General features: G+C 35.9%; 1 protein-coding gene across 3 annotated transcripts in view; it reads right to left on the reverse strand.

The window, feature by feature from the left end:
- The window catches only part of COL28A1 (collagen type XXVIII alpha 1 chain), a 178,389-nt gene that overhangs the window by 104,561 nt on the left and 50,820 nt on the right, over positions 1-23,008 (reverse strand). For all 3 annotated transcript variants that reach the window (XM_057504546.1, XM_036894570.2, XM_036894569.2), the window contains exons 12-16: positions 16,549-16,617; positions 15,481-15,549; positions 5,269-5,337; positions 2,779-2,847; positions 212-280 (exon numbers count right to left, since the gene is read on the reverse strand). In XM_057504546.1, coding sequence (XP_057360529.1) covers positions 212-280; positions 2,779-2,847; positions 5,269-5,337; positions 15,481-15,549; positions 16,549-16,617 — 345 coding nt within the window. The remainder of the gene's footprint in view (positions 1-211; positions 281-2,778; positions 2,848-5,268; positions 5,338-15,480; positions 15,550-16,548; positions 16,618-23,008) is intronic.

Consider the following 23,008-nt stretch of genomic DNA (forward strand, 5'->3'; position numbering starts at 1 on the left):
ACACATACTTTATTTTTTTTGTTTGGAAGCTCTAAAAAATAAAATCTCATGAAACTATCTTATCCTTCTCTATATTCATTTTTGAAAGCACATCCCATTGCAGTCTGACTATCAATATACTCACAGGTGTTTGCAGGACTGGCTTTCAATGAATACCTGGATTTGGCCAGAATGTTCTGTATGAAAGAGGAAGGGAGAGAGTACAGATTACCTGTTCCCCTTGACTCCCAATTCCAGGGATGCCCATTGCTCCTTGAGGTCCCACAGGTCCCAAATCTCCCTGTAAAGAAAATAAGTCAGAAATAGCACAATATAATGTAATTAAATCTCTTCCTTTCATACTTTGCTATCTTGAATAAAATACTGGATTAAAGTCTATCTTTACACTGTAAGAAATGGTCAACATAGAAAGTTAGAAAACTCCTTTCCTTTTAAAAATAGTTCAGATTTGCCAAAATAGTGAATGATACTTTGTTTAGTCCAACTTGGTGAGTATTTGCACCAGGTTATTTTACCAGTCATTTTTTTTCACAAGAACCAAAAATTCCTGAATGATTATTATAATGATACAAACACTTCTGTTAAGATCATAACAGAAATGTTGAAAAGTCTAAAATCCATAGGGTGCAAGAAAATCATGATTTGAGTAATTGAAGATAAGTGTTAAATTTTCTAAATACCTTTCCCCTTGAAATCTTGTTAAAATGTATTTTAAATACTAAGAAATTAAGACTACTGCCCTGGAATATGCATCTTAGGTTTCACTTTGTGTTATGTCTAAAAAAAATACCATGGAAAGAAAAATGTAGTGGACTCAAGTTCTAATGCTGAGCTGGATTATTCTGACTCAGAACTTGCTTATCATGTGGCAGGCTCTATGCTAAATGCTTTTCATGCTTCATCTCACTTAATTCTCACAAAAACCCACGAAAGTAGGCAGCGCTATTTTCCAGATGAGGATAAGTAATTCGGCTCATTCACACAAGTGTTAGATAGCAGAGGCAAGATTCAAGTCCACTCTCCCTGACTCTGGAACCCAACTCATAACCACTATTTTGCAAATATTCAAAGAACACATAAAAGAGATCTTCTTTTGTGCATTGTTATTTACAGTTAAATATCTGTATCAAAACCCTTGTTAGGTACCAGTTATTGATGAGAGCCTTTGCCATAGAAGTGTTTATCTTACCACTAGAATCACAGACACCATAGTGTCTGAGTCTAATATATAAAATAATAGGAAAGGAAGAGACCAGAAAGGGAAAGGGAAGATGGTGTTGATTTGGCAAGAGAATAACATATGAAAGCTATGCAGTTACTATGTGATAATGTCCTGATATTTCAGCGTGTTTTCTTTGCATGAGCTCCAGATGTAAAAACACAAATGCCATGTCAACAGCAATCTACTGAGCTCATAGAACAGTGGTTCTGTTGTACTCAGTTCTCACTGCTCCAAAGGAAGAAAGAGCATCTTATTTAGAGTATTTTGGAGGTAGAGTTACAACCAGAGCTGAACTGTTTCAACCAAGAATTATATTACATCTAAAATGTGCGCAACTTACTATTTACCACTCTTTCTGCATTTAAATACAGTTACCAGTAAGCTACTACCAGTAAATAAAAGGGGTGAGAAATTCAAGAGTGGAACACAATTTCTAAGATAACCATGATGATTAACTGTACTTTAATATAAATGATGATATGTTTAGAGGTGGACATATAAATGATTCTAAAGTGATACGAGGCCTCCCTTTTTATACATGCCTTACGTCCCCCGCTCTGGCAGCTTTCCCTTCCCACCAGTCTTTAGGACCTTATCAGCCTCCAGTAGTTTACATCACCAGCCTCACCTCCACTTTTAATCTAGGTATAATCTGCAGCTATTTTAAAGAAAACAAGTAACTAGTGAGAAAAAGAAAAGCCAAGGCAGGTAGGCCATCGTGTTGAACATGAAGGATTATACAGAATACCAGTGTGATACATGGCCTTTCTACATGACGAATCCAAAGCAAGATCCCTCCATAGTTATATCTGAGCACAGACAAAAACAAAAAATAACGTCTAAACTCCCCAAAACTGATCACATATCCCCCTGTACTCGCTAAATGAATGATTGCTACTTCTTTACCAATTACATCTGACTCCATTTCTTCCACCTCCTACATAAGATGGAAATACCCAGTCTTAAAGTTACCTCCACTTTCTGAGAGGATTCAATCCAAAATCAACATCTGCTTCTATGGACACTTCTCCAAAGCACCTAGCACAAGTCCAAATCCTATGGAAAATCTTTCACCTTCTTACTGAGTTGTGATCAGTTCCCCAAGGCATGTGGTCTCCATCACTGCAATGAGTCAATGAACCTCTTAAGAGAGTTCTCTTATTTCAGTCCCATTTTAAGCTAATATTTTTGAGTGAGAGTCTAGGGTGGATATGAGCTTCTTTAGTGAGGTCAAGTCAATATGTTTGTAACAACTATTTTCTTTATTAAGAAGAGGTCTCTTTTGTTCATGTTTGGCTTCAAAGCTTGGAGGCTGAAGATAAGAGTTACTAGAAGTAAGAACCCAAATAAATGAGACATTACTGTAAATATATATGATGGGCTTTTCTAGATCGTAACTCATCCTACATAAAAATATACTTTGCATATACTTTATTTATAACTAACTGGATACTCAGCATGGTTGTTAGATTGTGTACAGTTCATGAATGTATATACATAGGAACAGTGAAAATAATTGTTGGCATCTTTTCTTTTATGTACACTATATGCAGTACCTTGTCCCCTTTGATTGACAAGCCTTGTAATCCTTGTGGTCCAACTGGTCCTTCAGAACCTTTTTCACCCTGAAAGTATATGGGAGAGATATCAGCACAATAATAAAAATCAGGATTTTAAGGCAGTTAAAGCATTTAAAGAATCCAAATTCACTGCTTACTCCAAATGGGTAATTCTACCTGACACCAAGACTTGTAACTTGCAAAAAGCAATTAGCCTTAATACTCCTAAATAGGAAGGAATCTGTCCAAGCAGAACTAAAGTTGGAGAAGAGCTCCATTCCCAATATAATCAGAAATACCTGGGAACAGGGACCCAATCAATCACATAGCACAACTGACTGAATCAATCCTCCATTTCCTCAACCTGGCTGCAACTGGCTTCATCACAAAATGAAAATTTGTCTCTCATATTAGTATATGAACTTGCTAGGATTGAATTATTTATTAAGTGTTTCATATCACAATTTATAAACATTCATTGAAAATCTAATTTTAAAAGAATTGATGGAAAATCTTGGTGATGCTTCTCTAGACACATGACCTATGTGAATAGCTCTGATCATAATGTAGTATCAATGAAGTCATAAAACAGTGTATTTGGATGAAAAATAAACCATACCATCAATCAGAAATTGCATTCATTTCATGAATTTATTTGAACCAAGCATAAATTCGAAGAACATTTACAAGAAATCTAGGGAACAGGAAAATTTACCTTTATGTATCTTTCTATTCTATTCACTTCAACCCTACGTCACTGCAAAGCAGCCCCAGGTAGCCTGTATAGAAAATTCCTGTTGGTCCTGATAGTTGGGGAATAGTGTTCTGACTAGTAAGTTCTTTTGATCATTACCACAGAATATAATTGCATACTTTCAGTCCTACTGAATATAATATGTTCTTTCTTTGATGAGAAATAGGACAATGCAGTCCTGTGAGTAATTATGAATTAGAGTATGTCATTATACCATATAAATGAACCTGTTGTTAAGACATGCCCTGCAATATGCTTCTTAGTGTTTCACTTACTCATTTCTCACTTATTTCTTTATCTAAAAACCCCACACACATTATAAAGAGAAATAATTCTGGCTATTTGAATTTCCCAGGTTGTGTGGGCTACACATAAATAGAAATTTACTATATATCACAAAAAATTCAAGAAATTATGTATTATAAAACTTTCTGAAATGTAGTGCCAAATTGTTGGTCTCTGTCTTCTCACAAAAATACTTCAGTTAGTCAAGTGCATTAGTAATGTCTCCTTTATCCAACTTATAATTTCCATGTATTATGACACAATTTGCTAGTTAATAAGGACCCATTTTAAAATTTAACCTAGCAGTCACCCACAACTTAATATGAATTATTTGTTTTAACCAACTGACTCCCCTCTAGCTGAGGTTCAGGTTGCTCATAGGTAACTGAATATCGATCATGAAGGAAGAGGCTGAAAATGAGATGCAATTTTGGAGCATGAGGCTCTACTGAGATCAGATCTTGGTGACCTATCTGAATGACCAAAGCAGAAGGTCTTACAGAAAACAGCATTTGCTTCTCTGGTCAGCACGTGTGAGAAAACGCTAAAAGAAAGAAAAAGGATTCCAAAATTTATCCTTACTTGCTCTGAAACGTTGATACTGCCCAAAGTGGCTTAGAAAGCCATTTCCTGTGTGGCCTTCCAAATGTGCCAGAGATTGTAGTTCAACAGCCTAGACCAGGGGTTAGCAAACTACACAGACTATTGGCCACATCCAGTCAGCTGCCTGCTTTTTGTAAATACAGCTTTTTTGGGGACATAGCCATAGTCATTCTTTTATGTATTGTTTATGACTGCTTTCATGAGACAGCAGCAGAAGTTAAGTAATTGCTACAAATACCATATGACTCACAAAGCCTAAAATATTTATTATCTGGCTCTTTACAGAAAGCATTTGCCAGCCTCTGGCATGGAGGATCTTGAACTCCAAGAATTACGTATGGGAAGCAGTGGAAACCTTTAAATTCTCAATTGCCAGGTATAAGGTAGGTCTTTCAGAACATCTTGCTTCTTATGGTAATAAGGTAATTTCAGTTCCCTCCTTCCACCCATATTTCCTTTCTTATTATGGTAATACTTTTACAGATTGGCTTATTAGACTGTTTATCTTTGTTTCACTAAACAATGCTGTCAGTATAGTTTGCCATAGCTACATTCAATAACATGTGCACAAAGATGCTATTTATCACTGTAGTTTTAATGGCTACAAACTAAGAGATTTTTCTAATTTCATATGTAGTAATTGTAGAAGTACAAGTCTGTTAGTTGCTTATTTAAATGGCAAATTTCACTATAGTTTCATGTTAAGGGGATATTTACATATTCCTTCATTTAATAGGGTGGAAGATAGGAAAATACTTTTGATATGGCTAAGACACATTTTTTAAATTTGTGATGCATGACCATGCAAGACAAAGCATTTTTCCTAGTATGCAAGGTATTGTTACCTTTGGTCCTGGAAATCCTTCTCCTGGTAAGCCCCTCTCTCCTGGTGCTCCCTCAGGACCACGGGGTCCCTGGTTAGGATAAGAAGAATCAAGGAGCAGGAGAAGAGAGAGAACGAGAGAATAGGAAGAGTGGAAAAGGAAGGGAGGAGAGGGGAAAAAAGAAAATGGTTACATTTCGATTACCATGGGTGTGCAATGATGTAGTTCTCTGTAACTTACTAGTGACAACGCTTCTAGTAAACTCCCAGCTGATCAGCAAGAAGCATAGAGTTGTGAAGAATAATATTTCTATTGTATTAAATACTTGTTCCATTTGACTGAACAGGAGATATTCTATTGTGGTATTCTCAAATAAGTAAGAGGAAAATGAAAATTAAGTGATGCTTCCGAATAGGGATTAGGAAAGAAATCCATGAGGAAAGTCTAAAAATCTAGGACTGTGTGGCCTAGAGAAGGATGCAGAGTAATTAAGTAATTTAATTAGGTATCAGGGGTGCCCTGTATCAGGGGAGGAAATCACTGCCCCACTGTTTCATAGCATTGTGTTTTGTTTACATATGTTTTAATTTCTATCTGGAAAAATTTGGACTCAAATTTTAATTTTTTCAGGAAGGGTTGAATCCATTAGAGGTTTATGTGTAAAGAGGGATCTTGATAGTCTCATTAACAGGAAACATGATTTTTCAACCTCAGTGATCAAAATTAAGAAATCCATGTGACTATTGCTCAGAAAGGCCTCAGAAACATGAGGATTTCTCACATAAGGAAAGAAAACAACATAGTCTCAGACTTTGAAGTGGACTGACAAGAAACATGCTAATGGAAAAATAAAAGACTGCAGTAAGATATTCACTTAGACCAGGAATTTTAAAAGGCTACAGATTTTCCTCCTCTTTCTTCTTGGCCAGAATGCAAAAAAGTAGAAAAGGAACTAACAAGAGCCTTAGAAGCACAAACTGGAGCTTTTCCTCTAATGGATCTAAAAAGATAATTAGGGCTCGCTTGCCAGGGAAGTAAACCTATGGTGGAACAAGGTCTACTAATTGCCCACAAGCTCCAAAGCCACCCCGCTAGACACCTTGAATGATCTCAGGGCTCGATATGCAGTAATCCAGGGTAATTTAAGAGGTGCTTTCTGCTCAAGCCTGGTAGCAGAGCTAGAATGCAGCATTATGCTAATCAGTGACTGATTATAGCTATGGATTTGTAAGAAAGAAAGCTAATTGTATGCGTGTTTAATTTTTTTGCCTTTCCTTAATATTGTATATTTTAAAAGACAGTCTTCTTACTATTTATGCATAGGCAATTTAGTAAAGACTTTAATTAAAGAAAAAAGCTAACATTTAATTCACTTTAAATTACTATGCTTACTGGAAACTTAGCTTTTAACAATCTAAGATCTTAATCAAAGCGCTAATATCTATCACAGCTTACTCTAATGTTAGAGGGATTAACTAGGAGAAAAATAAATATAAGCATGAAAACTAACTGCAAACCAAACAGACAAGTGTCTAGCTAACATCACACGTCAGTTAGAAAATTGACAAACTGTTCTTCTTCCCCAATGATATGACAAATGAAAATAACACAATTTACACTGAATGCAAGGAAGTCTTTTTCCAGTTTGTTCAATTCTTTTTTCCATTCATTCAACAGATATGTACAAAAAGCCTAGTAGGTGCCAGGTACCATGCTAGGTTCAAGTAACAGCAGACAGCCTTGCGCCCTGCCTCATAGAGTTTACAGTCTTGCCTGATAATTAAAAGCAGATTTTGGAATCATGTAGACTGAAGTTCAAGTTGTAGCTCTGCTACATATTAGGAGTGTGCCCTTGAACAAATAATTTAATCTCTCTGTAGGTCTGCATCCTCACGAGAATAGTAGTAACAACAGTACCTACTTCAATCCCAGGTATTAATATAAGGATTAGCTTAGAAAACTTTAAAACTCTTGCATATTAAGCACTCAATAAATACCTGCTAAGACAATCAAAATTATTTTACATGAATCCTGCAGTTGCTAAGTATGTCCTGTTAAAGAGTTTTACAAATATGGTAGCTTCAGAGTGAATGGTTTAAATTAAACAACTTGGGGAGAGGCATGCTGCACAGAATACATTTGTATAATAATCAGCCAAGGTTGAAGTGCAAATAGAGAGGTTTTAAGGATCTGTGTGTTCCAAGCTGCTGAGATAGAGATTTAACACTCAGGAGCAATTATTGAGGGGCATTTAAAAAAAGAGTGATTCAAGGTGTAGTTACAGTAATATTCCACACCATTAGTGTATATTCTCAAGGTCTTCAGTTGAACAGTCAGGATGGCAGATGATTGTTAACCAGATAAGAGGAAGAGGAGGTACTTGGGTTAGATGAATTCTACTTCTAATTGATTAGGACATTATCAATGGATTATTTTTAAAAGACAGAAATGCTCCTACAAAAGACTCAGTGTCCTTTCCAAAGACCACAAGAACCAATTACAACTATGACATACTGCTTTGGCTTCTAATGAACACCTCTAATAAAAAAATATAATGGAGGAACCTAATTATCAGTTAACACAGTCTGATCAGTGAAATCCTTTACTTGAAGCATTAACAAGATAAAATCTGATTGTACAGTATCTTATTACTTTCCTGAATAATTTCAATTGTGGAGCCATAAAAATGTCTTCCATATACATTGCAAGCATTAAAGATAAATATGCTAAATAATAATGAAAATTGTCCACAATATATGCCAACTACTTTAACTACAAAGCAATTATAGTTCTTCTTCATGGGGTATTTTTTACTGATAACACTTTGAATATCCTTGCACAAAAAACAAACAGATCACCCTGAGAGCCTGAACCAATTTATTTTTCATGAATCAGTCATCGAACAGACAAACACAAAACTAGTGGTAATCATGTAATTAAAGATGATAGCTGACAGTTCCACTTTAGGTCATGGAGCTGCAATACTCATTCGGTCAATCAGATTTATATCACTGTTGTTTTGAAATGAGAGTAGTACTAAACCTGAAACCATTTAAAATTATTCAAGCAAAGAAACAAATATAAAGGACTTTCAGTGGAACATTTGTCGGTCCTAAGGTAAGACTTTATGTTACTTCTAAATAATTCAGGAACTCACCTTGTTGATTTTTTATTATGACATTTTGGTGGAACATTTTCTTACATTGTTTGCGATCCTTCCCACCTTTGTATGATTTTTGTTCTCAATTAAATCACAGACTTCACAGGATCACTCTGATCTGTGTAATTGTGGCTTGGAAAGCAAGCAAACAAATAAGAATTTCATGTTCTGGAATATTGTGAAAGCCCTCTAGGTACAGACAGGCAAGTAATACAAGTTTGTCTTTAAAATGAATTTTAAAGGCATAGCTGAGGTTCAAAGAAAAATCAGGGAAATCAGAGGGTTCCAAAACAGAAAGAAAGCTGAACGCTTGAGGCAGATGCTATAGCCATTCTGGGTTTAAAAGTCTGGTTGTGTGGTAGGAGTAAGTCTAGGAAATCTGAAAGGGAAAAGAGAACCAGGAACAAGGACTTTGGCTCATTCAATGGAAAATGAGAAAATTAGAATTAAGATTCCCACAGAAAGCTAGGCTCTTTAAAGTTATATATCTTCAGTGAAAGGGCAGGGTAGAAAAGGCATCCCATCAACACAGTGATGTGAATGCCAAGATTCTTGTCTGCCTAACTTAGGCTCTAAATGGGCCTGAAACTTCCTAACCTGGTACTGTGCTTTGTATGCATTTGTGGTTTCAAATGATACTACATAGGTGATCCAGGGACACCTTAGTCAACACAATAGCATCAAGGATATGCCTAGAGTACATAAGAGACACAAATGCAAATTCCTCTCAAACTGCCTCCACATAGAATTTCACAATTAAAGCCCTGATGACAATGAGTTTAGATGCCAAAATGTAAAACATACAAGAAAATAATTCACAATAAGAGTCAATCAATATAACATAAACTTCCCCAATAATGTCAAGAAATAGAATAAAATAATAGAGACCAAAAAAATGAAGCATACTTTAAATGCTTAATCATCAAGAAAAGAATAGAAAATATAAGAAATAAAGAGGACATTACAGTAAAAAGATAAGTCTAATAAAAAAGATTAAAATATAACTTTAAGAAAAAATACTTGAAAAAAATACCTATCAAATTAAAAATACAATGAATAAGTTAACATTGTATATTGTATATTATATAGTGAATGAGTTAAAATATAGAAGAACTGATGCCTTTATGATGTTAAGTCTTCCAATCTATGAACACAGTTTCTCTATCAGTTTATAGGCCTTACTCATTTATTACACTTTGCTTTATTGTTCTTTGCAGATATTGCATTTTTTACAAATTAAAGGTTTGGGCTTTTCTGCATTGAGCAAGTCTATCAGTGCCATTTTTCCAATAGCATTTTCTTACTGCATGTCTCTGTCATATTTTGGTACTTCTCACAATATTTCAAACTTTTTCACTATATTCTATTTGTTATGGCAGTCTGTGATCAGTGATTACAACTTGCTGAAAGCTCCACTGATGGTTAGCAGTTTTGAGCAATAAAGCATTTTTTAATTAAGGCATATACTTTGTTTTTTCAGACATAATGCTATTGCACACTTAATGGACTCTAGCATCATGTAAACACAACTTTTATATACACTAAGAAAACAAAATATTTATTTGGCTCGCTTTATTGAGACATTTACTTTATTGCAGTGGTCTGCAACCGAACCTGCAGTCTATCCAAGGCATGCCTGAATGAGATATACTTATTCCTTCATCCATATCTGGTAGTTTTCAGGACACAAGTCCTATACATGTTTTATTGGATTTTAACCCATGCATTTCTACTTTTTAAATTATTATAAGTGGTATTGCATTTTAATTTTAGTTTTTATGTGTTTGTTACTAGCATACAGAAATAAAATTGATTTTGCATGTTGATCTTGTATTCTATGACCTTACTAAACTTACTTGTTATTTCTAGGAGATTTCTTACCAATTTCTTGGGATTTTCTATGAAGATAAACCTGTCCTCTGCAAATAGGGACAGTTTTATTTCTTCTCTTTGATATCTATGCCTTTTATTTCCTTTTCTTGCCTTATTGTGCTGATTAAGACTTCCAGTACTACACTGAATAAGATTGATGAGAGCAGACATCTTTGACTTGTTCCTGATCTTAGAAGGAAATATCCAATCTTTCACCATTAAGTATAATGTTAGCATATGTTTTTTGTAGAAATTGAAAAAGAAGAAAAATAAATTGAGAAATTCCCCTCTATTTCTAGTTTCTGAGAGTTTTTATCAGGGCCAATGGGGGTTTTGAATTTTGTCAAATGCTTTTCTGTATTTTTTTATATGATCAGGTGATCTTTAGTCTTATTAATATGTGTTACAACTGACTAACTTTCAATTATAAACCAGTCTTGCATTCATGGAATGAACCCCTTTTGGTCATGCTGTGCAATTCTTTTTATGATATCACTGAATTCTTTTTTATCAACATTTTGCTAAGGATTTTTGTGTCTATATTCATGAGGAATATTGGTCTATATGTATTATCTTATGTATTGTCACTGTCTTGTTTTGGTATCAGGGAAAAAACTGGCCTTATAAAATAAGTTAGGAAATGTTCTTCCCTCTTCTATTTCCTGGAAGAGATTACATAGACTTTATTGTATCCATAATTTTTGTGTCTTTTAAAGAAAATCTAAAGCAAGTATAACAAAACGTTAAGATTTGTCTATTTGGTATTAGTTTACTTAATCTGTCACTGTACTTTTTAGTGCACTTCAAGTATTTCATTACTTAAAAACATTTTAAGAACTAGAATGAAAAAGTAAAACTCATTCTTAAGTTTATTGATGATTTCAGGAAATGTATATAATAGCAAAACACAAAGCTCAATCAGAACAAAACACTTATACATTTATATTAAAAGATAAAAAGTTACGACTTCTTTTCCTGACATTTGCAGAACTTTATTTCTGTATTTCCAACTATGAAAATCACAGGGCTAGGGAAAACCCAAATTTTTAATTTCACCAAAAGTAAACTGTGAGATGATTTTGAATTACAGATGTCTATAATTTCTTTGCCTGCCATTCTCCCATAGGGACATAAACTCTTTTTGTAGTTGATTATAGTATGAGCTAGTCCTATGCTGTTTTAGCCAACTGTATCACAGAAATGGTGGACAATTTCTGAGGCTGAGCCTTAAGTGATCCATGGTTTCTGCCTGTTGGAACACTCCTGTTTGGATTCAAGCTGTCATGTTAGGAGGAAGCTCAAGCAACTACATGTAGAGGCCCATGTGGAGCAAAATCCTCCATGTGGAGGATTTGGGCAACAGCCCCAGCTTAGCTCCCAGCTAACAGCTTGTAGAAGTGACGGCCATACGAGTGAGGCCATTTTTAACATTCCAGCCATTCTAGCTCTCCAACTCATGCTTCACAACACACGGAACTCCCTAGTTAGCCCACAGAATCATGAGAAATCACAAATTACTGTTTTAAGGCATTAAGTCTTGCAGTGTTTTGTTATGCAGAAATGTATAACTGAAGTAGGCATTCAAAGAAGTTAGTGGTTTACTTTGGGGAGAGAGGCATTACCTCATCTATTTCATATTTAAAGTATTTGTTTATATAAAAGCACTTATATATGGGATTATAATGATGGTGAATAAGACATTCAGTTGTGTGGATAGTTCCTTGACTGTGGATAGTAGTGGCAAATCCTTCCTTGATTAATTGCCTGACTCTTTCCTATTATGGCCATCATCACCCCCTCCATTATGAAAGAGTTCTAGTGTATTCAACATACTACCAGAGGTATGATTGGTCTTTTCCAAAAAAGAAGACAGCAGACTTCTGTGTAGCTTTTGCAGGTTGGGTGCTCAGCAGTGGCAGTATCCAGGTTAGTTTTGTAGAAAGGAAATTCATGTTGGTTCCATGTATAACCTCTATCCCTGCCACTTATTAATACTGAATGGATGGTAGTGGAGCTGGGAAAAGAGGTTGACTGACACCCTTCATCTTGTTTATTTAGGGCCCTCTCTAAATTGCATGCCCTTTGGTGAACATTCACATAGGACACAAATATCTTATACTCTGTGTTCATGAGGAGACATAATGCTTGCAGGAGTCTGTTTCCAGCTGGGCCAGCATAATGTGCTTGATTTTGTTCTTCCCTAGCCAACTTATCATATTGCCCAGGGGATATATATGTGACTTGTGGGAGAAATAACAATGGAGTAGATGCCAAGGGAGTATAAACCAGTTATTTATGCAACTCTTTGTGTTTTCAGGAATTAGTAATGGACTTCTACTGCACACTTCTTAAAGGAACAAATAACACCCAGTTCATAACTGAGCATGTGTGGCCATGGATTGTCCCATGTGTAGCCATGCAGTCTCTCCTAGGAACCAGTAGCAAGACCAAAGCTGTTTGGGCTTATAACTTATTAATTTATTAAGTTATAAGTAGGCATGTGGAAGAGTTCTTGTATATGCTTCAAAATTCTAGGGTTCTTTTGGACAGTTCACAATATGCTTTGCTTGAAATATGAAGCTTATTTTTATTCCTATTTATACAAAGCCTTGTGAAAAGATTCTTTATTGTTCCCATTAAAAACTTTGCAAATTCTCCTCTGCACTCCAACTACACATGGCAACTTAACTGGGCCTTGCCTTGTTAGCTGATGTCCCTTCAGTTTTCTAGGTTTCCAGCCTTTGCAGTAAAGAACCAGCAGTGTCTACAGCAGAACTTGTTTTCTTCTTCCTCAGTGATCTACCTTTAAGAGCACAGTCAAGTTAGCAAAAACTGAGACTAGATTACCAATCTCTAGATAATTGGTCTGGTATATCTTTCCTCCATATGATACTCTCTTCTTTTAATTAGCATATTCAGACATTAGGAAAGTCTGACCCTCAAGCAATATGTTGCCATTTCATTCCCAGAGTATAGCAGGGAGGCATATATTTCTGTTATCATTTTCTTGCAAGGAACTGTTCAATGCCAATCCACATTGGGAGACCAACTATTCACAATCAGTTGTATTGTGTTGTTTTTTTTCATTGTCTTTCCCTAATAATTTTTTCCTATTGAGATTTTCTGTTTTTTGTTTTAACCTTTTGACTTCATTCGCCCATTTCTCCCAGTCTCCACCCTGTCTCTGGCAACTAGCAATCTGTTCTCTGTATCTATGAACTTTTCTTCTTTCTTTTTTTAAGATTCCACATATAAGAAAGATCATATGGTATTTGTCTTTCTCTGACTTATTTCACTTAGCATAATGCCTGTGAGATCCATCCATTGCAGATCCATCCATTGCAAATGGCAAGATTTCATTCTTCTATGTAGTTGAAGAGTATCCCATTGTGTGTGTATATATATATATATATGTATCACACTTTCTTTATCTATTCAATCATCAATGGACACTTAGGTGTTTCCCTATCTTGGCAATTGTAAATAGTGCTGCAATGAGCATGCTTTCATTTCCTTTAAGTACTCAGAAGTGGAATTGTTGGATCGTATGGTATTCTATTTTTAATTTTTTGTTGACCCTACATTCTGTTTTCCACTGTGGCTGCACCAATATATATTCCCACCAACAGTGCTCAGGGGTTCCCTTTTCTCAACGTACATGCCAACACTTGTTATTTCTTATCTTTTTGGTAATAGCCATTCTAACAGGTATAAGGTGATATCTCATTGTGGTTTTATTTGCATTTCCCTGATGATTAATGATGCTGAGATCTTTTATATATTCCTGTTGGCCACCTGTATGTTTTTTTGGAAAAATATCTATTTAGGTCTTATGCCTATTTTTTGATGAATTGTTTGGTTTTTTGCTCTTAGGTTGTATGAGTTCTTTATACATTTTAGATTTTAGCTTCTTATCAGATATGTGATTTGCAAATATTTTCTCCCATTCAGTAGGTTGCATTTTTATTTTGTTGATAGTTTCCCTTTGCTGTGTACATTTTTAGTTTGATGTAGTCCTGCTTATTTATTTTTCCTTTCCTTTTGTTCCTTTTTCTTTTGGTATCAGATTCAAATTCTCAAGATCTATGTCAAGGAGCCTACCACTTATATTTTCTTCTAGGAGTTTTATGGTTTCAGAGCTTCAATCTATTTTGAGTTAATTTTTGTTTATGGTGTAAGGAGGTGGTCCAACATCATTGTTTTATATGTAGTTGTCCAGTTTTCCCAACACCATTTATTAAAGAGACTGTGCTTTCCCATTGTATACTTGTGGCTCCTTTGTTTTAAGGTAATTGACTATATATGCATGTGTTTATTTCTGGACACTCTGTTCTGCTCCATTGGTCTGTGGATCTGTTTTGATGCCAATACCATACCATTCTGATTACTATAGCTTTATAATACAGTTTGACATCAGGGAGCTCGATGCCTCCAGTTTTGTTTTTCTTTCTCAAGATTGTTTTGACTATTCAGGGTCTCTTGTGGTTCTATTCAAATTTTAAGATTGTTTTGTTCTACTTCTGTCAAAAATGCCATTGAAATATTGATAGAGATTGCCAGTTGTTTTTATTTGTACCCCAGTGAGTTGGCTATTGTTCTTTCCTAGGAGAATAATGATTACTTGAAAAGTTCAGAACATTTCTATATCAAAACAGTCATGTTTTATTTATTTTCTCTCCAGATATTTTTTGATAGAAATGTTTTTTCTTCTCCCAAAATAGTAAACCTCAAAGCTACATAAGCTGGAAGCTGTGAATAACACAGGTATTACCTGACCACCTTCATTAATCCTAGCTTTAGTATTTACTCTTGATTAGGTAATGAGCTACATCCTTATTTCAGTGATTTTCTCACAGTTTCAGGAAAATCAGTTACCAAGTATGGATATTAGGCCTGAATCCATTTCTCCTATCTCCTAGAAAACTTTGGCACATGAGAACTCTTTTATTCTTAAATATGGTGATTAATCTTGTAAGAGATCACAGTAAGAGAGAGCCAGTTGCACATACCATATTTCTGTGTGTGGCCCTGTTTCATGTATTATGCAAAATAGTACTTGGATCTGGTCCTTGCATATTTATTATCATTTATCATCCAAAAAGGTGCAAGATGGCTTAATTTAACCGTTTAGTGAAACCTGAAAGAGCACAGAAGAACTATATTTGTTATTTTTATTCCATCTAGAATTTCTTGCTACTTACTGGTTGGCCTGGCTCACCAATTCCAATTGGTCCTGGAGCCCCTGTTCTTCCTTCCTGTCCCCTTTCCCCCTAGACAGCGAAATAATCAAATGAAACTTTCAGTTTTTAAATAAAGAATAAATATGGTACAAAATACTCTGGAGCATGCAACAGAGATAAGTAGCAAAATAAACTTTTCACATTCACAAAGATAAAAAGAGAAATGGCTTGAATTTAAGTGAACAAATTATCTTAAAATGTTCATCATCCCTTCCTGTCTGAAGGCAATATGACACAGCTCTCAGAAACAATTGTGAAGTAATTGGCAGGATGGAGTGTATTCCATTCATTTTGGTTACTGAGATAACTAAGCTAGCCATGTGTATGCTGTTCTTTGCCCCCTCACCACCATCCTGTGATGTTGCCCCTTCTGTGTCCTCACTCTGTAACATGTCACTCTCCTTTCAGTTCAGTGTGACACTTGCTGTCCTTCAGAATCCTTCTCCACTAACTGCCAATATAAACTCTACCTTCCATGAATTCTCCATGTGCTTATCATGTAAATGCTGTCTGTGGTTAACACTTGATACATTACAAGTGCACTGTTTTGTGCTGCTCTCTGTTTTAGTCCTGGCATCAAAGTCTTCTTGACCTAATGACCTAGAAAAGCCATTTAAAATAAGTACTTCTGCTCTCTATTACATCCTGCTTGATGCAGAGTATCCCAGCGTGTTGGGTGTTCCAGTCCTTTCTAGCTCCCTACAAAGCTTTCTGTCAACATGTACTCATTCAGTGCCGTTGTCCTGGTTTCTGCTCCTCTATGCTTATTTAATGTGAACAGGTCGTAGTCGATGTGTTACGGTGTTTCACATCCTAAAAACATTTTTACAGGTTAACATTTAAAATCCATGAAAAGTCAACAATGGCAAGATGGTATATATTTAGAGACAAGATAAATGTTCATTCCAACCAAATCAAAAAATACATTGATTATTCTTGTGGTAGCTGAGCAAAGTGCAAGTCACAACTCTCCCATCCCCATCAACAAATTCAATAATCATCAATGGGCAAAGAGATAAGAATTTTTACCTTAATTCCTTGCTGTCCAGTACCAGGGGCTCCTGGAGGACCATAAGGACCAGGAGGACCTGGCTCACCCTAGAGGAAGAAACAGTGATAAGTTAGGTTAACTCAACAGAATTTGCTGAGCAGCTCTTAGACGTATAGTGATGCCATAGGAACTTTGAAGTCCTCAACAAAGTCAAGCACACAGTCACTGTCCTCAAGCATTTACAATCCAGTTGGAAAGATAATAGACTCAGAGTTGAAATAGCCACTGAACACAGTAGACACAATATCTAGGGTGCACAAAAATGTTTCCTTTTTAATTTTCAAAACGAGAATAAAAAATAAACAGAGTAATAATGAATATATAACAAATAATCCAGGATTATATTTGTTTTTATATCAACTCTGTTGTAAAATATAATTTTTAACTTTTTTTATAGAGGAAGAGGCATACAAAGGCAAAAGCTGTTAGGATCCATAAAAGTTATAATGTGGCCCTCGCTCATTAGTTCAACAAATCTTAAGTGCTTATGGCAGACACATTTGTTTCCCACCCAATGACCATCTTCTCTCCTCTTTCCTTTTCTAATGTAGAACTCTGATCTGTTCAAGTCACTAGTCAGCTATTCTTTGCCCTCAGGGGTGTAGGATGAATCATAATTGGTCTAATACAGGTCTGGAATCTCCCTCCCCTTTGCCACTAATTAGGTTGGTTCTTTGGCTCAGTTCTGTCAAATAAGATGCGCGGAGTTTACTGGGTGCAAAAATGAAGGCTCTGTCTCTTCTTTCCTGCTTGGGGATGTGATAGCTATCTTGTAACCATGAGCAATGGTCTCTAGGTGAATGCCAAAAGTTGAAGAGGATGACTCAGAAAATATTTTAAAGTGTCATTGAGCTACTGATCCAGTCCTGGACCACTTACCTTCAAACATTCTATTTATTCAACAAGAATCTTATGATGAAAGCCACCATTAGTCAAGATGTCTGTTACTGGAAGCTAGAAGCATTTTTAATTAATACAGTTTAGTATGTGGCAGGCCCATTATAGAATTCAGGCATTATAGAACTGAACTAAACTATTGACCTCCAACTCCTACATTTCACAGGTGAGGAACCTGAGTTCTAGAGAAGTTACCTGGCCTGCCCAAACCCCACCTCAAAAATCACTCACAGGAGCATGGCTCTTCAGGTTTCTCAGGCTTCTGGGCCTGTGGCACATTGATAGGAGAAAGGAGAGTGGCTATTGATTACAATTTCTATTTTTATAATAGTAACTTTTTCTGTTTATCAAAATAATGTATCTTGTAGAAAATTCACCATATAGTGAAAAACATACTTATAAAAAAAATGATAATTACCTGTCTATTACTACTATTAATTTTTGGTGTGTTTGCTTCTAGTTTTTTATATATGTACATGTACCTCTTATGTTAAGAAAGGTTTCTGAATATTCTTGTGTTTGAGTTAATGAATACTTGCTATTTAAAATTTCATTCAAATTACAAATTTCTTTCTTCTCTCCATGTTTGTATTAACCAACAGTAAAATGGGACAGGAAGTTGAGATAAATCTTCTCTCAGATTGAGGGGAACAAAGGAATTTTCACTAATGTTAAAGCCTCAGTTCTCCCCAGAGACTTGTGATTTTGGAAGGGACACAGTAATTAGAGTAATTCTGTTGATATGGTAGAGGCATTACTTTAAAGGCTGCTGACTCTAACCAATTGTAAAAGGAAAAGAGCCAAATCGGCTCCCCCAAAAATGTGCCCAGGCTCACGATGAATCAAAACAAAGGGAAAATCAGATGATTTCCCTTAAAATCTTGAGTTTCCTCAGAATCGGGTGATTTGTCTGAAAGTCAGCTGCTTGTGAGAGTTTATGATGCTGTGGCATTGGAGCAGATTGAATTTAAAAGTACCTTCTGGTTATCCTCCTGAGTGCAAGTTAATCTGAGAGATAAATCAACTTAAGTTTTTCTTTTTAAAATTAAAAACAGTTATTTTTTCTATATAGATTAAATTTTCCGGAGCAGTCAGGTAATTACCATCCTTATTTTATATACCTTCTTGGCCATGGAGTTTCTCTATATAATATCAGATTCTCCCTAAATTTGAAGTGTTTCTTCTCTCAAAGTTTGATTCAAGTACTACAGAACATTGATTCAGTTGCCTAAAGACTCCAAATGTTCACTTCAAAATGCCTTTTCCTTACAACTCCTCATGCTCTCCACACAGGTTGGAATCTCCTTGTCAGTTCTACTGCATATGGATGACTGTTTCCTGCTCTCAGCAAATGAACACCAGATACTTACTATGTGGAGGGTAAGGAAGTAAATACAGGGAATTTGAAGACATAATCCATATATGCAAAAAATATATTTGAGAGCTAAAACACACCATTCAAATAATAATAATAATTATTATTATTATTATAGGCCCAATTTCCTTTATTCTAGTCATTCCCTATCCCTTCTATATGGATCAGATAGCTTTAAAATATATTATGCATATTTATTATATACATATTATTTGGAGGGGAATTTGAGTTTTTTTAAGTAGTGGAAGCTCTGCCCTACCTAGTACTTATCTGTTTGATCTAAAACAAAGAAGAGCACAGCCTGGTGAGAACGTTTCCTCTAACTATGGACAAGGCATTGGTTCTGTTGTTAACGTGAAATGTGTGAACCAGGAGAGTCAAGAGAAGCAACTACCTTACCCTTGAGCTTGTGAGCTTCCTTTAGCCTTGGTCCAGGACCAGTCCAACTGGGAGATTTCTTAATATTACTTTTTCAGGGGAATTGCAGGGATCTAAAGGCTATGGACGGATTACTTTCCCTTACCTGAACACAGCCCCCCTCGCAACCTATCTTCACATTTCATCTGCTTAAATTTACTTCTCAGGAGCCAGCATTTCAGCATAGGACCTGCAGACCAGTATTGGCCTACACTTAATGTTTATCCCTTTTACTTTACCCTGTCCCTTTCCTACTAAGATTCCTGACTTAGTAAAGGAAGGGGTCCATAGCTGGGTAAGATAGCATAGGAAGAGAAGAGTCAGAGCACTACACAGGTTTTCTGGGAATTCACCAAGGCACCATAACCCTCATAAGACTCCAAGCTTTATTCCTTTTGTGCTATTATTCCTGCCTCAACCTTATGCACAAACACACACACAGATTGAATGTCCCCAGTAGTACTTACAATTTCTCTACTTCACCTTACTCAACTATCTTAAGCAAATACAAGGAAGACTGGGTTAAATTGGAAACCCCTAGAAGACTCTGTTTCTCATGGCTTCCACATAAGTGTGAATATGTATGAACATGAGTGTAAGTGTGTGTAGGGGCATTGAGGAAGTTATAGACCTCAGAATTTGGTCCTCTTCAGAAATTAAAGATGCCTATGCCATGGGCCTCAAGATGAAAGAAAGCCAATGCTTAATAAAACCTACTAGTTCCAGCACTGTCCTGACACTTTATATATATTATCTCATTTAATCTTTCAACAATCTTAGGAAATGGATATTTTTTCCCCATTCCATGATGTCAGTTCTACTGCATATGGATGACTGTAGGAATATAATCTTCACTTTTTAATCCATTTTCAACTTGCAGGGAATCACAGAAATAAACAAGTCTGGTTGAATCCCAGCTCTATCATTTACTAACAGTTTGAGCTTTTGCAAGATCCCATATGCAAAATGAAGATAATTATATCTACCTTATAGGGATGTTGAGGGAATTCAAGATATTGTCTGTAAAACATCTAAGTCATAACCAGTCACATGATGGCTTTTAATACATGTAGATTCCATTGTTATTCACCAGACTTTCATTGAGCAACAACCTGGTACTGAGAACCTGGTTACCTAATTATAGACATAAATCAGATTGCAACTGCACTTTTCAGGCACTTACAATCTGGTTAGAGAGACAAAAGAATAAATAACTAAATTTAATCATGTGAATTAGCTTACAATAAAGATATTAACAGAGCATATAAGACTCTGAGGCAGAAATGTGTAATTCTACCTTAAGGAATTAGGAAAGTTTCATATAGCAGAGAAGATATTCACTCTGAAAAAAGAATTAGGAATCATATCTACTCTGGTAGGAAAGAAGGGACAAACAAAAGTTTAGGAAAAGGAGGGTATGAGGCATAAAGTGATGTACAATATTCTGGGGAAAGTAAACAGCTCTGTGGGCTCAAGCAGACAGGCATGAGGTGACAGGGTCACTGGAGCAGCGCTGTCCTCTAGAAATGTACAGTGAGCCACATATGTAATTTTAAATTTTCTAGTACCCACATTAAGAAAGTAATAATATATTTGACCTAACCCAATATATCCAAAATGTTATCATTTCAACATATAATCAATATAAAATCTTACTAATGATTTTGTTTTTCATTATTTTTTAATATATGTCTTTGAAATCCTATGTGTATTTAACATGGCGCATCTCAATTTGGACTGGCCACATTTTAAGTGCTCAGTGCCACATATGACTACTCTATTGGACAGTCCAGGTTTAGAGTGACTAAAGAAGACGGATGCTCAGGTCAGACCCATGGAGAGTACTAACATTTACACTGGGTGGGAGTGAAAGGACAGAGATGACTTGTGGGTTGCTGCAGAAGGCAGTGGCTGAGAAAAAGCAATGGGAGCTGGACAAAACAGTTTAAAATAAGTCAAGAAAAAGAGAGTTTCAAATGCACTCATAATTTCCAAAGACAAACTTATAATCTTCCACTCGCAGACCTGATTGTCTTCCAACATTCTCTATCTCAGGGAAGGGCACAATCCCTCCAGAACCTTGGAGTCATTCCCGATACCTCTCACTTTCTGATCCACCATATGGAATGATTGTATCACCAACACCTATCAGTAAGCCTCCTAAGTCTCAAATCTGCCCACCTCTCTGATCCTCTACTGTGCCTCTACAGTCCTCACCAAATTAACATTTCTTGCTCAGACTGTAGCGAAGTCCTTAGTACTCCACATGCATCCATTTTTGCACATTCCAATTTATTCCCTCCAATGCTGCCAGAGAAATCCTTCCATTTTAATTTTAATCTGAGTAAAACTCTTCAAGGCCTTGCTCTTAGAGTAAAGAAAGAGCTTCTTATGAGTCTCATGAGTCCCCAAACAGTGTGGTCCTGTGGCCTTTCCAGTGCCATCTGTCCTAGCAACATTGGCATTTGTCCAGTTCCTTGTATTTGGCCGTGTTCCCTCCTGGCACAGGATCTTTGCATGTGCTATTCTTTCTGGGATGTTCTTTTCTCCCTCTTTCCCTAGTCAATCATTATTCATCCTTCAGATATTACTTTAAGCAGCATGGCCTCAAGGAGGACTTCTCAGGTTGGTGAAATCCCTATTCTGGAGGCACTGATAGCATCACTTTCCTCTTTTTCTGGGCAATCATTATAATCTCAACATTTATTCATCATGTCTTCCTGCTAGACTGTAGGGAGGATATCTTGTGACTTCGCTCAGTTTTACTAATTGATAAAATTCTCTTAACCTACTGAGCAGTTGGAGGTGAACAAAACCAGAAGCCTGGTCTAGGCTGGAGCGGGTGTTGGGAGTCTGGGAATGCTCCTCTGGAGTTTCCTCTGGTTTACTTAGTTGTTGAACCAAGAGCAACTATATACAAATTACACAATGATATCAAATACCTATCACACATTTTCTCCTGTAGGCTTCCCCAGGTACAATTAACTTCTATTTTCAGTTGAAAGAGTAACAAAATCCCAGTAGATGGCCTGAGGATACACTGCATGAGAAGTTCAAGTAGACAAACCCAGCACTCCTTATTCCTGGCCCTGGCTGTAACCAAAATCAACACCCTTCCTTTCCCTAAGGCAATAATAAATGGTTGTCCAAGACTGAATTTTTTTGAGGACAGAAGTTTCCTTTTCTTCAATAACACAATTATAAACAATTTCATCATACCTTGGGCTCTTATTAACATTAAAAAGATGTTTAAGCAACTTCCTTTTATCATTTCCCAGATATGTATAGCACCAACTTTAATATTTGAAGTCTTGTGATATAATTATTCTCATATTTTGCAAATGGAAGGAAATGATAGATGAGCATTTTGTAGATACAAAATGATTCAAGTATGGCTAAATATATTCTTAGCTGAAACTCAATGAAGTGATGACTATATACTAATGGATTGAGAGAAAAGTCAAGAAAGGCCCTCTTTTTTTTAGAAAGAAGGAGAAGTGGATATGGGGACAGAAAAGTAGTGTTTACCAAATACTTGCTAAATCAGGCTCTACTTTTAGTACCTTCTCTTGTTTCAAAGAAGTGTTAAGTATTAAGAGACTTACTTTTAGAAAACATATTTGGTGAGACTTGTTCTCCATTAATAAAAAGAGGGTTGTCAGAATACTTAACTGCTTAGTTATAGCCAGTGCATACAGAACTTATGTAACAGGTGCTGTTCTAAGTGCTTTACATATATTAATTCATAT

This window comes from Manis pentadactyla, chromosome 7, assembly GCF_030020395.1.
Source record: "Manis pentadactyla isolate mManPen7 chromosome 7, mManPen7.hap1, whole genome shotgun sequence".
NCBI lineage: Eukaryota > Metazoa > Chordata > Mammalia > Pholidota > Manidae > Manis > Manis pentadactyla.